This window comes from Sapajus apella, unplaced genomic scaffold, assembly GCF_009761245.1.
Source record: "Sapajus apella isolate SASKATOON/1434 unplaced genomic scaffold, GSC_monkey_1.0 scaffold23, whole genome shotgun sequence".
In the NCBI taxonomy this organism is placed as follows: Eukaryota; Metazoa; Chordata; class Mammalia; order Primates; family Cebidae; genus Sapajus; species Sapajus apella.
The window spans coordinates 8,035,766-8,051,001 of record NW_022436963.1 but is presented as its reverse complement, the minus strand read 5'-3'; the positions used below and the strand labels follow the sequence as shown (position 1 = coordinate 8,051,001).

Below are 15,236 nucleotides of genomic sequence, written 5' to 3'. Positions count from 1 at the left end.
TGCCACTGCATTCCAGCCTGGGTGACAGAATGAGACTCTTGTTGCAAACAAAACAAAAAAATCTTTAAGGTGAAATTAAAGATTTTTTTTTTTTTTTGAGACGGAGTTTTGCCCTTGTTACCCAGGCTGGAATGCAATGGCACGATCTTGGCTCACTGCAACCTCTGCCTCCTGGGTTCAGGCAATTCTCCTGCCTCAGCCTCCTGAGTAGCTGGGATTATAGGCACGCGCCACCATGCCCAGCTAATTTTCTGTATTTTTAATAGAGACGGGGTTTCACCATGTTGACCAGGATGGTCTTGATCTCTTGACCTCGTGATCCACCCGCCTCGGCCTCCCAAAGTGCTGGGATTACAGGCGTGAGCCGCGGTGCCCGGCTGAGATTAAAGATTTTTGATCTTTAAAAATACTCCAGCCTGGGTAACAGAGTGAGACACTGTCACAAGCAAAACTAAAACATCTTTAGAATAGGTGCGTTATTAGTAGATAGGCTCTTCTATTTTCCATCAAGTATACTTTTTTGTGTATGTGTTAAGATTGCTGCAGTTAAAAATACAGGTAAGGCAAGCATGCTTTTTAATTTTTTTTTTTCAGACCTGAGAAGTTAGATGTTGAATCAGTTATGAGTATTGATCATCTGAAACAGAAAATCCCTCCAGCACTGTTTTATAAGGAAACATACTTAGGTCCAAATGAAGGTAAGGTAATTTAGTTTTATTAAAACGCATTAGAAGTAGACTTGATTTGGATGTTTACTATGTATTTTTTTTTCTTATGTCAGTTTTGAAGAATGGAATGTATTGCAGCCTTTATGAAGTTGTAGAAAAGACAAGAATTGGAAGTAACATGGAGAGTTTACTGCAAAAACTAGAGAGAGAAAAACTTGTGAGTGAAAGATTTTTTAATGTTTCTCTTTCTTATAAATATGCATATTAATGTGTGATTATGTTGGTGTTTCAGTTTGTTTTTGCCTGTGACAGTACCACGAGGTGTCTGTTGCTACTGTTTAGTTAACAGTGTTTTACTGTGGCTTATGGTATTTTTTCTTTGGCCCATGGTACCATAGCTTCTGCAGACGAGTCCTTCTCATGGAATATCTTTTTTTTTTTGAGATGGAGTCTTGCACTGTCACTAGGATCAAGTGCAGTGGTATAATTTTGGCTCACTGCAATCTCTGCCACCTGGGCTTAAGCGATTCTCCTGCCTCAGCCTCCTGAGTAGCTGGGATTACAGGTGTACGCCACCATACCCAGCTAATTTTTGTATTTTTAGTAGAGACAGGGTTTCACTGTGTTGGCCAGGATGGTCTCAATCCATTGACCTTGTTATCTGCCTGTGTCAGCCTCCCAAAGTGCTGGGATTCCAGGCATGAGCCACCCACTGCATCCGACCCTCATGGAATATCCTTATTATACTTTGTGATTAAGAATGTGGTCATCATATATTTTTTGAGTATCGTCTTCTTACACAGGATATATAATACGGTTCGGTAAACAAAGAAAGTCTCTGTTATCCTGTCTTACAGAGTGCTAGAGTTATTCACATAGATGTGGTTTGTTTCAGTAGAGACAGTGGTATGTTTGAAAATCCAAAAAGAAAAATAAACTTTGGTGAGGTTGAAGAGTTAACACTAGAGTCGTGGGGAAAGTAGTAGGGATCTGTGTCATACAGTGTCATTCAGACAGTGTTGAAATGTTTGGAAATTTGTACTTGATCCTAAGAGCAGCAGATTTTGAAGGGTTTTCAAGGGGGTGCGTTGAAACTTTGAAAGTGTATGCAAGGTAAGATCTTGTTGAAAATTACGTTACCCTGTAGAGAATAAATTGAAGAGGGGGCATGAGGTAGAAACTATTACATTAGAGGGTGATGGTGGGTTGGATGAGAAAGGTAATAATGTTATAAGAAGAGACTGATCTATGGGATACTTTTGAGGTATCCAATTTAATAGATACTGAAGTGTATCTAGTTTGGGTAGAGGGATTGGATCAAACGTCAGATTGTGATGGGTAGAGAAGTGAATGGAAAATGAATGTAATGCCAATATGTGTGGTTTACTTAAAGGCAAGGAGGTCGTGTAGAGAAAGGAAGTGGCTATTCCAGGGTTTCTTTTCGTCTTGTTAAATGTTGGTCTGAAGTTCCAGCAAAGAGGGATATAACTTTTTTGCACAGATGTGCTATTTAATATAAGTTTTTCAACAGTTAACTTTTTATTTCTCACTTTGTTGAGCCTCAATTTCCAGGTAGTCAAATGGCAGAAATAGCTTTGAGTTTCAGAACCTGCAACTTCGTGTTTAGTAGCCACATAGAATTTTAATTATTTTCATATATATGTGATTAATCAGTCTCTTGTTTACAGATGGGATAGTCAGATTGCACATAAAACCTATAGGCAGAGTTGTAAAACCCTTATGAGTCTTTGACTTGAAAACACACACAAACACACACACTTTCTCTCTTTCTTTTCTTTGCCTGCCTGCCTGCCTTCCTTTCTGGCTTCCTTTTTGCCTTTCCATCTTTCTTGTCTCCTTCTGTCGCCCAGTCTGGAGTGCAGTGACGCAATCTCTACTCACCACAACCTCCACCTCCCAGGTTCAAGTGATGCTTCTGCCTCAGCCTCCTGAATAGCTGGGATTACAGGCACATGCTATGATGCCCAGCTAATTTTTGTATTTTTAGTAGAGATGGGGTTTTATGATGTTGCCTAGGCTGGTCTCGAATTCCCGACCTCAAGTGATGTACCTGCCTTGGCCTTTCAAAGTGTTGGGATTACAGGCATGAGTCACTGCGCCTGACCTTTCTTTTTTTCTTTCTCACTCCGTATGAACATAATTTTATGTTTACATTACATTGCTTGTTTTCCTCTGAAAGCCTGACTACAATGCAAGTATTCTTCATGATCAACTCTATTCAGTTCCTGAGTTCAAAAAGTGAAAGTTGAGATGGTAGGTTTGGAATACTGAGTTATTCAAATCTATTTGTGTTTCAGAGAGTGAGTATTGAGGATTTGGACAATGAGGGGTTTATCAGAAAATTACAATATCTTTTCAGTTACTGATAGTGAGGATCAGGATCAGGATAGGAAAGATGGTGGCATTTCGTTCCTTACCTGACCAAGTGTTACATTATGTTCATGGAGGACTGGGTCTTTCCAGAATCAAGAAGTAAAGTAAAATCCTAGATCTTGAAGGGCGCTAGCATTCCATAAGGATATACTCCCAGAATCTAATGTACCTAGGAATTTTGTGTAGCTATTCCTTTTCCAGCAGGCCTCACTGGGGATTATTCTAACTATAGCTACTTTCTTCATAGTTCTCTTGATAATGAGCGGTGCGTTGAGGAATACTGAGTTTTTACTTTTGTCCAGGATATGCACAGAAGGTATTCTGAATCAGAGACAGATTTTGTGAATACCTCACAGTAAGTAAAAATATATTGGCCCTCCTTTGCCCTAGTCCTTACTCCCTATGGCATGCAGGCCTAGGCCACTTGTCCTGAGTAGCTGCATGCTATGTAGGTAAGATATGGGGACAAATAATTTCTCTTTGCTTATATAGGGGAAGAGGCAGCTATTCCCACGTATCCTGAATGTGTCTCTTTGAAATGTTAAAAATATTAACTCCAACTCTTGGGTATACAAGTAAAATCTCTCCAGGAGCCATTTAGCCCTCTTGGAACAAGAGACATTTCCAAAATCCTGGGAGCTCATTCCTCTTTGAAATGTCAATACCTATGGAGACCTCCACAGTCTTCTTGGCACCTCGAGACTTAACCTAGGAACCTGTCTGTACTGTGATCTTTCTCTTTTTTTTTTTTTTTTGACATGGAGTCTCGCTCTGTAGCCCAGGCTGGAGTGCAGTGGCATGATTTCGGCTCACTGCAGCCTCCCCCTCCCGGGACCTGCTTCAAGCAGCTCTTCTACCTCAGCCTCCCAGGTAGCTGGGATTACAGGCACGAGCCATCATGCTCAGCTAATTTTTGTATTTTTTAGTAGAGACGGGGTTTCACCATGTTGGCCAGTCTAGTCTTGAACTCCTGACCTTGTGATCTGCCTGCCTTGACCTCCCAAAGTGCTGGGATTACAGGCCTGAGCCACCACGCCTGGCCTGTACTGTAATCTCTTAGCTCTACCCCAACTGATGCTCTCAGGGAGATAAAATAAATTTTATTATTGTGGAGCAGAGCAATTAACTAGATAAATGGCTACAGATCTAAATCTTAAGGTACGCGAAAAGTAAAATATTTGCGGGGCATATGAAAGCAAACAAACATTCCCTTATCTTTATGTCATATACTTTTTTTTTTTTTTTTTTTTGAGATGGAATCTTGCTCTGTCACCCAGGCTAGAGTGCAGTGGTGTGATCTCGGCTTACTGCAACCTCCACCTCCCAGGTTCAAGCAATTCTCTGCCTCAGCCTTCCGAGTAGCTAGGATTACAGGTGCCTGCCACCATGCCTGGCTAATTTTTGTATTTTTAATAGAGACGGGGTTTCATCATGTTGGCCAAGCTGGGATACATTTTTCTATATTAGAAGGCTAGGACGTTTTGTAATAGTACTTAGAAATCCAGGGAGGTTTTCTTTTCACCCAGGAAGGTTATAAACTGAGTAAGATTATATTGATTTTTTTTTTTCTTGAAACGGAGTCTTGCTCTATTGCCAGGCTGGAGTACAGTGGGGTGATCTTGGCTCGCTACAGTCTCTGCTTCCTTGTTCAAGCGATTCCCCTACCTCAGCATTCCGAGAAGCTGGGATTACAGGCACACACTGCCACGCCTGGCTAATTTTTTGTGTTTTAGTAGAGATGGAGTTTCACTCTGTTGGCCAGGATGGTCTCTGTCTCCTGACTTCATGATCCACAGCCTTGTCCTCCCAAAGTGCTGGGATTACAGGCCAATATTTTACTAATAGTTGGTGGTAAGCTAATTTTTAAAGCAGACTTTAATATATATATTAAAAAAGGTATATCCCTAAATTTGACTGGGCACAGTGGCTCATGCCTGTAATCCCAGCATTTTGGGAGGCTGAGGCAGGCAGACCACAAGGTCAGGAGATCCTGGATAACACAGTGAAATCCTATCTCTACTAAAAATACAGAAAATTATCCAGACATGGTGGCACGCACCTGTATTCTCAGCTACTCAGGGAGGCTGAGGCAGGAGAATCCCTTGCACCCGGAAGGCAGAGATTGCATTGAGTGGAGATTGTGCCTCTGCACTCCAGCCTGGGCAACAGAGCAAGATTCCATCTCAAAACACAGCAACAAAGAAAAACCAAAAAGAGATATCCCCTAAATTTGAATATTGTCCGTGCTTTGAACCCTCTTCTACATATGTCGTATTGTACACGTACAAGATTTTCTCTAAGGTATTCTAGAAGTAGAATTACTGAATCATAATATATGCACATGAATGATTTTATAGGGTAATGTATTGTTTTAAGTGGTTATACCAATTTATAACCCCCAGGAGCAGCGAGTTGCCATTGATTTGTGTACTCACAAGTACTTGAGTTTGTGTAGTCGGACTTCGACAAAAATTTGCCAGTCTAGAAGTTGTAAATAGTATTGTGATTTTAGCTTGTATTTTCCTAAGATACAAATTTAAAATAAATTTGTCTCTTGTGATGTTCAGTGCCTGTTCATGTCTTTTGCCTGTTTTTGCTTTGAATACCTTGTGTTTTCTTACTAATTTGAGGAGTTTTATCTGTATTCTGGATATTAATAGTTATGCATGCAACACATTTTTCCCCCATAATTTGCAGCTTACCTTTTTCTTCGTTCATTGTGTTTCTTGAGGAATCGGTATTTTTAAATTTTAATGCAGTTGAATGGCAAGCATTGTTTGTGTTTAGGTCATATAGATATTGGCCTGTATTTTGTTTTGAGCACTTTACAGTTTTGCCTTTGACACTTAAGTATTTTTTATATGCAGCAGTTCCTGGAATAACATTATTTTGTTTTATGTCATTTTAACATTGATAAGGAAAAAAATCAGTTCTCAGCTAGGGCCACTGTCTGTGGAATTTGCATATTCTCCCATGTATGGTAAAACTGGTATCATTATGTGTTGTTTTGCTTAAAGTTGCATTTGCAAAGAACCTATTGATGATGTTAAGTGAGGAACTACAGGAGTGTTTTGCTATTTGAGATTTAGCTTTTTTTTTTTTTTCCCCCAAAAGAATCAACTTGCCTTTTTCAAAAACTGTTAAATCAGCTTATTAGGTCCCTTTCTTCATCCCCCATCCCACCCATCCCCAATCTACAGATCAAATTTGAGACAATTAACCTATGATACTGACTTATCTATGAATGAGATTATCTCTCTCTCTTTTTTTTCTTTTTTTGAGATGGAGTCTTGCTCTGTTGTCCAGGTTGGAGTGCAGTGGTGCGATCTTGGCTCACTGCAACCTCTGCCTCCTGGGTTCAAATAGTTCTCCTGCCTCAGCCTGAGTAGCTGGTATTTACTATAAGCGCCTGCTACCATGTTCGACTAATTTTGTATTCTTAGTAGAGGGAGTTTCATCATGTTGGCCAGGGTGGCCTTGAATTCTTGACCTGGTAATCCACCCACCTTGGCCTCCCAAAGTGCTGGGATTATAGGCGTGAGCCACCTGGCCTGGCCATCTCTGTCTTTCTTTAGTGTGTTCTTTTATAATAAAGTTTTAGAATTTTCTGGATACAAGTCTTGCTTATTTTTTTTATTAGATTTATGCCTAGGTGTCTTATTTTTTTTTTTTGTTTTTTTAAAAAATATTTTTTTTTTTTTTTTTTTTTTTTTTTTTTTTTCTTTTTTGTGATAGAGTCTCTCTGTGTCACCTAGGCTGGAACGCAGTGGTGCGATCTCAGGTCACTGAGACCTCCGCCTCCAGGTTCAAGCATTCTCTTGCCTCAATCTCCCGAGCAGCTGGGACTACAGGCGTGTGTCACTATGGCTAATTTTTTTGTAGTTTTTGTAGAGATGGGGTTTCACCATGTTGGTCAGGCTGGTCTTGAAGTCCTGACCTCAAGTGATCTATCTCCCCACCTCAGCCTCCCAAAGTGTCGGGATTACAGGCGTGAGCCACCGTGCCTGGTCTGTAAATAATATTTTCCATGTTAGTACATTTTCTGTTTCTTGTATATATAGAAATGTACTTGATATTTACATACTGATTTAATGCAGATTAATTTGAAATTTGAACAATGTATATATTTTTGTCCGTTTTTTGGGGTTTCTATATAGAATTTATTATCTGGAAGGAATATATTGTTTTTCTTTTTTTTTTTTTTTTTTTTGAGACGGAGCTTCACTCTTGTTACCCAGGCTGGAGTGCAGTGGCGTGATCTCGGCTCACTGCAACCTCCGCCTCCTGGATTCAGGTAATTCTCCTGCCTCAGCCTCCCGAGTAGCTGGGACTATAGGCGCGTGCCACCATGCTCGGCTAATTTTTTTTTTTTTGTATGTTTAGTAGAGACGGGGTTTCACCATGTTGACCAGGATGGTCTTGATCTCTTGACCTCGTGATGCACCTGCCTCAGCCTCCCAAAGTGCTAGGATTATAGGCGTGAGCCATTGCGCCCAGCCGGAATATTGGTTTTATAGTTTTCCTCTAGTCTTTATAGTAGTCCCCCGTTATCCTTGGTTTTGCTTTCTGTAGTTTCAGTTACCTGTGGTCAGCTGTTGTCTGAAAATAGTAAATGGAAAATTCCAGAAATAATTCATAAGTTTTAAATTAGTTTTCAGTAGTAGCCTACTGCTGCATCACAATGCCAGTGTCATCAGCCTCACTTCCATCTCATCATGTAGGCATTTTATCATCTCAACGTCATTATAAGAAGGGTGAGTACAGTACAATAAGATTTTGAGAGAGAGACTACATTACATAACTCTTATTATAATATATTGTTAGTTATTCTATTTTTTTGATAGGGGGACAGGGTTTCACTGTGTTGCCCAAGCTGGAGTACAGTGGTATGATGTGATCAGAACTCACTACAGCCTTGAACTCCTAGTCTTAAGTGATTTTCCCACTTCAGCCTCCTGAGTAACTGGGGCTATAGGTGTGTACTGCCATGCCCAGCTAGTTTTTAAAATTTATCTGATTTTTAAAATTTTTAATAGAGAATGGGGTCTTACTATGTTGCCCAGGCTGGTTTCAAATTCTTGGCATCAAGCAGTCCTCATGCCTTGACCTCCCAAAGTGCTGGTATTATAGTCATGAGCCACCACTCCCAGCCTGTTCTATTTTATTATTAATTATTGTTGTTAATCTCTTCATATGCATAATTTAAAATTTAAACTTTATTATAGTTATGTGGATATATAGGAAAAAGCATACATAGGTTTTGTAACTATCTGTTGTTTCAGATATTCACTGGGGGTCTTGGAACATGTCCTCTGCAGATAGGAAGAAACTACTATATATTATTTTTTTCCCATGTTAATGTGCAGTCTAGGATTTGTAGTAAGAAGCTGAATAAAAATGGTGATTGTGGTAATTCTTGCCTTCTTGATTTAAAGAAAAAAAATCTTTATTACCGTTTACCATTAAGTAGAAAGTCTACAGTAGTTTTTTTTTTTTTACGGAGTTTCGCTCTTGTTACCCAGGCTGGAGTGCAATGGCGCGATCTCGGCTCACCGCAACCTCCGCCTCCTGGGTTCAGGCAATTCTCCTGCCTCAGCCTCCTGAGTAGCTGGGATTACAGGCACGCGCCACCGTGCCCAGCTAATATTTTGTAGTTTTAGTAGAGACGAGGTTTCACCGTGTTGACCAGGATGGTCTCGATCTCTTGACCTCGTGATCCACCCGCCTCGGCCTCCCAAAGTGCTGGGATTACAGGCATGAGCCACCGCGCCCGGCCTTACAGTAGTTTTTAATGTTTTAAACTTTGCCGCTTTTTTTTTAACCATGAATGGATTTTGAATTTTAACAGATCGTTTTTGTTTTGGGTTGGGGGTTGGATTTAACAAGCTGGTCACACTTGGATTTATCAAGTGTTTTAGGGTTCTGCAGAGAAACAGAACCATTAGTGTATGGCGGGGGTGGTATGTAAAAAGAGATTTATTGTAAAGAATTGGCTCACACATTTATGGAGGCTGACATGTCCCAAGATCGTATCTGTGTTAGAAGCTGGAGCCCCAGGAGAGCCAACGGTATAGTTTCAGTCTGAGTATGCAGGTGCCAGAACCAGGACTGCTAATGGTATGAGTTCTAAGGCTGGCAGGTCAAGACTCAGGAAGAGCCAGTGTTTCAGTTCAATTCTGAAGGCAGGAAACAGTTGACATCCCCCTCCTGAAGGCAGACAGGAGGAATTCTCTTCTTTTGTGGGTTAGAGTTTGCCTTTTGTTTTATTTAGGCCTTCTGCTCATTGGATATGGCCAGTCTACAATAGGGAGGGCACCCTGCTTTACTCAGTCTATTGATTGTAAACTCATCCAAAAATAACAGGAACGTGCAGAAAAATATTTGATCAAATACCTGGGCATTCAAGTTGACATAAAAAATTAACCATCATAGCTGGGCACAGTGGCTAACGCCTGTAATCCCAGCACTTTGGGAGGCCGAGGTGGGTGGGTCATGAGGTCAAGAGAGCGAGACCATCTTGACCAACATAGTGAAACCTCGTCCCTACTAAAAAAAAAAAAAAAATTACCCAGGCATGGTTGTGCATGCTTGTAGTCCCAGCTAGTCGGGAGGCTGAGGCAGAAGAATCACTTGAACCAGGAGGCAGAGGTCGCAGTGAGCCAAGATTGGGCCACGATTGCGCCACTGCACTCCAGCCTGGTGTCAGAGCGAGACTCTATCTCAAAAAAAAAAAAAAGAAAAATTAACCATCACACATGGTATTTATTCTGTAGACTTACTAAGGTGAGTTACATTTATAGTTTTCCAATATTTATTTTTTAAGATAGAGTTTCATTCTTGTTGCCCAGGCTGGAGTGCAATGGCACAATTGGCTCACTGTAATCTCTAACTCCTGTGTTCAAGTGATTCTCTGGCCTCGGCCTTCTAAGTAGCTGGGATTACAGACATGTGCGACGACAACTGGCAAATTTTTAGTAGAGACCAGGTTTTACCGTGTTGGTCAGGCTGGTCTCGAATTCCCGACTTCAGGTGATCCGCCCACCTTGGCCTCCCACAGTGCTGGGATTACAGGCGTGAGCCACTGTGTCTGGCCTTAGTTTTCCAATATTAAACTACCCCTGCATTGCTTGTATAGAAACTACTCCCCTGCCTCCACCACAGCTTTTAAAGTAAAATGTGGGATTTGGCTTTTGTTTAGGAGTTTTGAATCTGTGATGGTGAATGAGATTGACTTCCAATTTTCCTTTCTTATACCATTTCTGTATTTTTCGTTTTGGTTTGGTTTTTTGAGACAAAGCTTCGCTCTTGTCCCTCAGGCTGGAGTGCAATAGCACAACCTCAGCTCACTGCAACCTCTGCCTCCTGAGTTCAAGTGATTCTCCTGCCCCAGCCTCCCGAGTAGCCGGGATTACAGGCAATGTGCCATGACACCCAGCTAATTTTTGTGTTTTTAGTAGAGATAGTGTTTCATCATGTTGCCTAGGCTGGTCTCGAATCCCTGGGCTCAAGTGATCTGCCTGCCTTGGCCTCCCACAGTGCTGGGATTAGCGGAGTGAGTCACCAAGCTTGGCCAACTTTTACTTTTTTGAGATTTATTTTGCTATTTCTGTCTTAAGTCAGAAAAATGGTCACTAAATGCTTAGTTGTAAGTACTGCTTTAGTTGCATTTCACGTTTTAATGTGCAGTATTTTCATTACTCAGTTCTAAGAAATTTTTTCAGTTTCCATTTTTTTTTTACTTTGATACATGATGTAGAGGTACATGTATAGGGAAATACAGGGATTTTTTTTTTTTATGTTCAAAAAAACGTTTATAAAAACTACAGTGGGATAAGTTTTGCTGAGAAATGCAGCAATAAATACAGTTGAAGAAAACACAGCAACTCTACATTGATACATTGGCACAAACAGGAATAGCAAATGCACACCCAGACCTAAATGTCTACAGGCCATTTTTGTACATGTTTCTTTTTTTTTTTTTTTTTGAGACGGAGTTTCCCTCTTGTTACCCAGGCTGGAGTGCAATGGCGCGATCTCGGCTCACCGCAACCTCCGCCTCCTGGGTTCAGGCAATTCTCCTGCCTCAGCCTCCTGAGTAGCCGGGATTACAGGCATGCGCCACCATGCCCAGCTGATTTTTTGTATTTTTAGTAGAGACGGGGGTTTCACCATGTTGACCAGGATGGTCTCGATCTCTTGACCTCGTGATCCACCCGCCTCGGCCTCCCAAAGTGCTGGGATTACAGGCGTGAGCCACCGTGCCCGGCCTTGTACATGTTTCTTTAGAAATACCACTCTGAAAATATCTTGTGCACTAGGTAGGGGAATGAGTACACATATAATCACAGATGCACACTGATCATGACTTTATTTAAAAATTAGCAAACAATACTGTAGAAACATTGATATGTAAATTTCTATAATGCTGCATCTTAGATTTAGTTGGCAAAGACCACATTTAGCAATAGGCATGAGTTTAGTCTTCCATGTAGAAACCAGATACACTAAACTGTAAAAAAAAAAAAAAAAGTTTCCTATTGTTTGAAAATACCAGTTTAATGTAAGATTGTAAAAATGCATAGATTTTTGCATAAAAGAACTGGCTGTACAAGAGTATTCCCCTTTCACAGTATTCCTTTTTACTTCATATGCAAGTTATTGGTTATGCTGTAGGATTTAACTGCTATGGCACTAAAAGGCAACTATTGAGGGAAGAGGCAGAAAAAGGAATGTATGTAAGTCAATTTTTCTTAAAAATATAATAAGCCATAGGCCGGGCGCAGTGGCTCAAGCCTGTAATCCCTGCACTTTGGGAGGCTGAGGCGGGTGGATCACGAGGTCAAGAGATCGAGACCATCCTGGTCAACGTGGTGAAACCCCGTCTCTACTAAAAATACAAAAAATTAGCTGGGCATGGTGGTGCGTGCCTGTAATCCCGGCTACTCAGGAGGCTGAGGCAGAAGAATTGCCTGAACCCAGGAGGCAGAGGTTGCGGTGAGCCGAGATCGCGCCATTGCACTCCAGCCTGGGTAATAAGAGGGAAACTTCGTCTCCAAAAAAAAAAAAAAAAAAAAAAAAATAATAAGCCTAATAGTGTTTTAGGAAGACAAGATAAAAATTACTCAAGGCTAGCTTGGTCCTCACTGAATAAAAACAATGGACTAAATACTGAGCTCCTTCTGTGTGAATCTAATTATCAATGCCTTGGTTGCTATATGGGTAATCCCTGGGATAGTCATCCTGGTACTTGCCATGATATTCATCAGGGTATTCTGCCTGGTAATCACTATCACTGATTAGTGAACCATTTGTTCCTGTTCCTTGGCTTCCATTGTGAATGACAGGTTCTGTTGGAGCAGCACAGTATTTGGAATCATATACTTGCTGCCCAAGCCCATAACACACTCATTCCTTTCTGGGAAGCAACTTTGTTGGTACCCATGTGTAGAGAAATTGTCGAGTTGTCCACTGGCTGTAATGTTGGCTTCTGATCATACATGTCTCTTCTGGTACCTGATGAGTACCAGACATCCCTGCGGGGCTGGCTCCTTTGTTAGTGCCTGTCTGCAGACTAATTGCAGTTTGGTCAAAAGGTTTGTTAGTTTGCATTTTGGGATCATAAAGATGCCTCCTAGTCCCATAAGCTGTCATACCTTCCTGGCTGGCACATTTGTTGGTTTCCATCTGCAGACTAATTACACTTTGCAGCTTTTAATTTTCCTTCATCAAAACATCTTGTTTGTTTTTCTGCATACTTAACTCCAATGTCAATGGTTGTATGGAATCCTTTTGTTTTAGCCAGACCTGCCACAGTCACTAGAGTCTCTGAACCTGGGTCATGTTTCCATACTCAAAAAGATCATTTGCTTCAAATATGTCATGTGGCTTCATTCCGTAAGCCTGAATAGCTTTAATAAAGTTGCCAGTATTCTCCAGCTGAGGCCAGTTCAATGAGGACTCGTTGACCTTCCTCACTGAGCCTGGCTGTAGCTTGTTTATGAGTTTGCAGAGTATGATGCCATCCTTTAAGCCCAGCTGGAAGTTGGTGCCAGTGCTCATGCCTGTCACCTCTTCTATAATTGCGAAGATCTTCTGCCTAATGATCATACGTGGAAGCAATCTTGTTCTTGACCTCAGCCGAGAATCTGTAGGAAGGGCCCTTGTTGAAGTGTTCAGGGTTATGGTGGTTCAGGCGGTGGGAAGAGGCTGTGCCGGGGTCCTGGGTCTCTCGCACTTCGCCTCCCCGCTCCTGGCCCCTAGGAGTGGCCTCCTCGGGGGATGCTTGGAGCTGGCTCCTCTGGGCAGCCCAGGAGACTATGGCGGCCAGCCACGGGGCGCGGGCGGTGCCTGGGTGACTGGGTCCGACTGAGTGCCGCAGAGCCTTGGGGTCGGCTCTGAAGCGCCTGGCTCCACGCTCGCTGCCCCTCTTTTTTAAATGTCTATTTGCATTGTAATCAGAACAGGTGGTGATTATTTGAAATTTGTTGAGACTTTAAGATCTATGTGGTCAGGTTTTGCACATGTACCTTCTGTGTTTGAGAAAAATATATAATTTATGATTTTGGATGCTGGGTACACAGTTATGGGTTGACAGCTATTTTCTTGCACTTGGGCTATGCTGCCATGTCTTCTGGCTCCTATTTTTGTTTAGGGGTCAGGGGTCAACTCTCGGTCTAATTGTTCCTTTGTAGGTCCTTAGCTGCTTTTTAATTTATTTATTTTTTTTTTTGGTCTTTGATGTTTAGCAATTATCTAGGTGTAGATTTCTGTTTATCCAGCTTTGTATATATTTTCCTTTCATATCTGTGGATTTGTATCTTTTTTTCTGGAAAATTAGTTACCTTTTTTTTTGAGACGGAGTTTCGCTCTTGTTACGCTCGCTGGAGTGCAGTGGCATGATCTCAGCTCACCGCAACCTCCGCCTGCTGGGTTCAAGCAATTCTGCCTCAGCCAGCTGGGACTACAGGCATGCGCCACCATGCCCAGCTAATTTTTGTATTTTTAGTAGAGACGGGGTTTCCCCATGTTGACCAGGATGGTCTCCATCTCTTGACCTTGTGATCCACCCGCCTTGGCCTCCCAAAGTGCTGGGATTATAGGCGTGAGCCACCGCGCCCGGCCATTAGTTATCTTTTTTATTGTACTTCTCCCTCATTTTCTTTAGCCTGTTTTATTTTTTTGAGATGGAGTTTTGCTCTGTCTCTCAGGCTGGAGTGCAGTGGCACAATCTTGGCTCACTGCAACTCCACGTCCTGGGTTCAAGCAATTCACCTGTCTTAACCTCCTGAATAGGAGGGATTATAGACCACCATGCCTGGCTAATTTTTGTATATTTGGTAGAGACGGAGTTTTACCATGTTGGCCAGTGGTCTCAAACTCCTGACCTCAGGTGATTGATTCACTGACATCAGCCTCCCAAAGTGCTGGAATTACAGGCGTGAGCCACCACGCCCGGCCTAGCCTGTCTTTTGCACTGTGAAGAGACATGTTTCCATGTCTTGTTAACCTTGTCTTATCTTTTCCATTTGTTTGTTTCTCTGTGTTGCATTCTAAGTAACTTCATCATAACTGTCTTCTATTTTAAAAATCCCATCTTTGGCTGTGTCTCATTTGTTGCTTTATTTATTTATTTTGTTTCTAATTTCACAGGGGATGTTTTTTACTTTTAAAAGTTGTATTTGAATTTTTTTGAATCGGCCTGGATATTTTATAGCAGGTTCTTGTTAATTCTTTCAGAAGTATTTAGTGAGTAAGTATTGTATGCCAGGCACAGTTCTAGGAGGTGCATATTATATTCTAGTATTCTTTTCCAATATTTTTTAAGTGAAATAAAATTCACATAACATAAAATTCACCATTTTACTCTTTTTTTTTTTTGAGATGGAGTCTAGCTCTGTCACCCAGGCTGGAGTGCAGTGGTGTGATAACGGCTTACCACAACTTCCGCTTCCCGGGTTCAAGTGATTCTCCTGCCTCAGCCTCCCAGGTAGCTTGGATTGCAGGCACGAACTACCACGCCTAATTTTTGTATTTTTAGTAGAGACGGGGTTTCACCATGCTGGTCAGGCTGGTCTCAGACTCCTGACCTTGTGATCTGCCTGCCTCGGCCTCCCAAAGTGCTGGGATTACAGGCATGAGCCACCATGCCCAGCCTTTTTTTTTTTTTTTTTATTT

At 41.6% G+C, this 15,236-nt stretch overlaps 1 protein-coding gene and 1 pseudogene across 7 annotated transcripts in view; one reads left to right on the top strand and one right to left on the bottom strand.

Moving 5' to 3' along the window:
* The window catches only part of TASOR (transcription activation suppressor), a 69,932-nt gene that overhangs the window by 25,079 nt on the left and 29,617 nt on the right, over positions 1-15,236 (top strand). For all 7 annotated transcript variants that reach the window (XM_032290235.1, XM_032290238.1, XM_032290233.1 and 4 more), the window contains exons 10-11: positions 595-698; positions 782-885. In XM_032290235.1, coding sequence (XP_032146126.1) covers positions 595-698; positions 782-885 — 208 coding nt within the window. The remainder of the gene's footprint in view (positions 1-594; positions 699-781; positions 886-15,236) is intronic.
* On the bottom strand, positions 12,129-13,143 carry LOC116559432 (annotated as a pseudogene).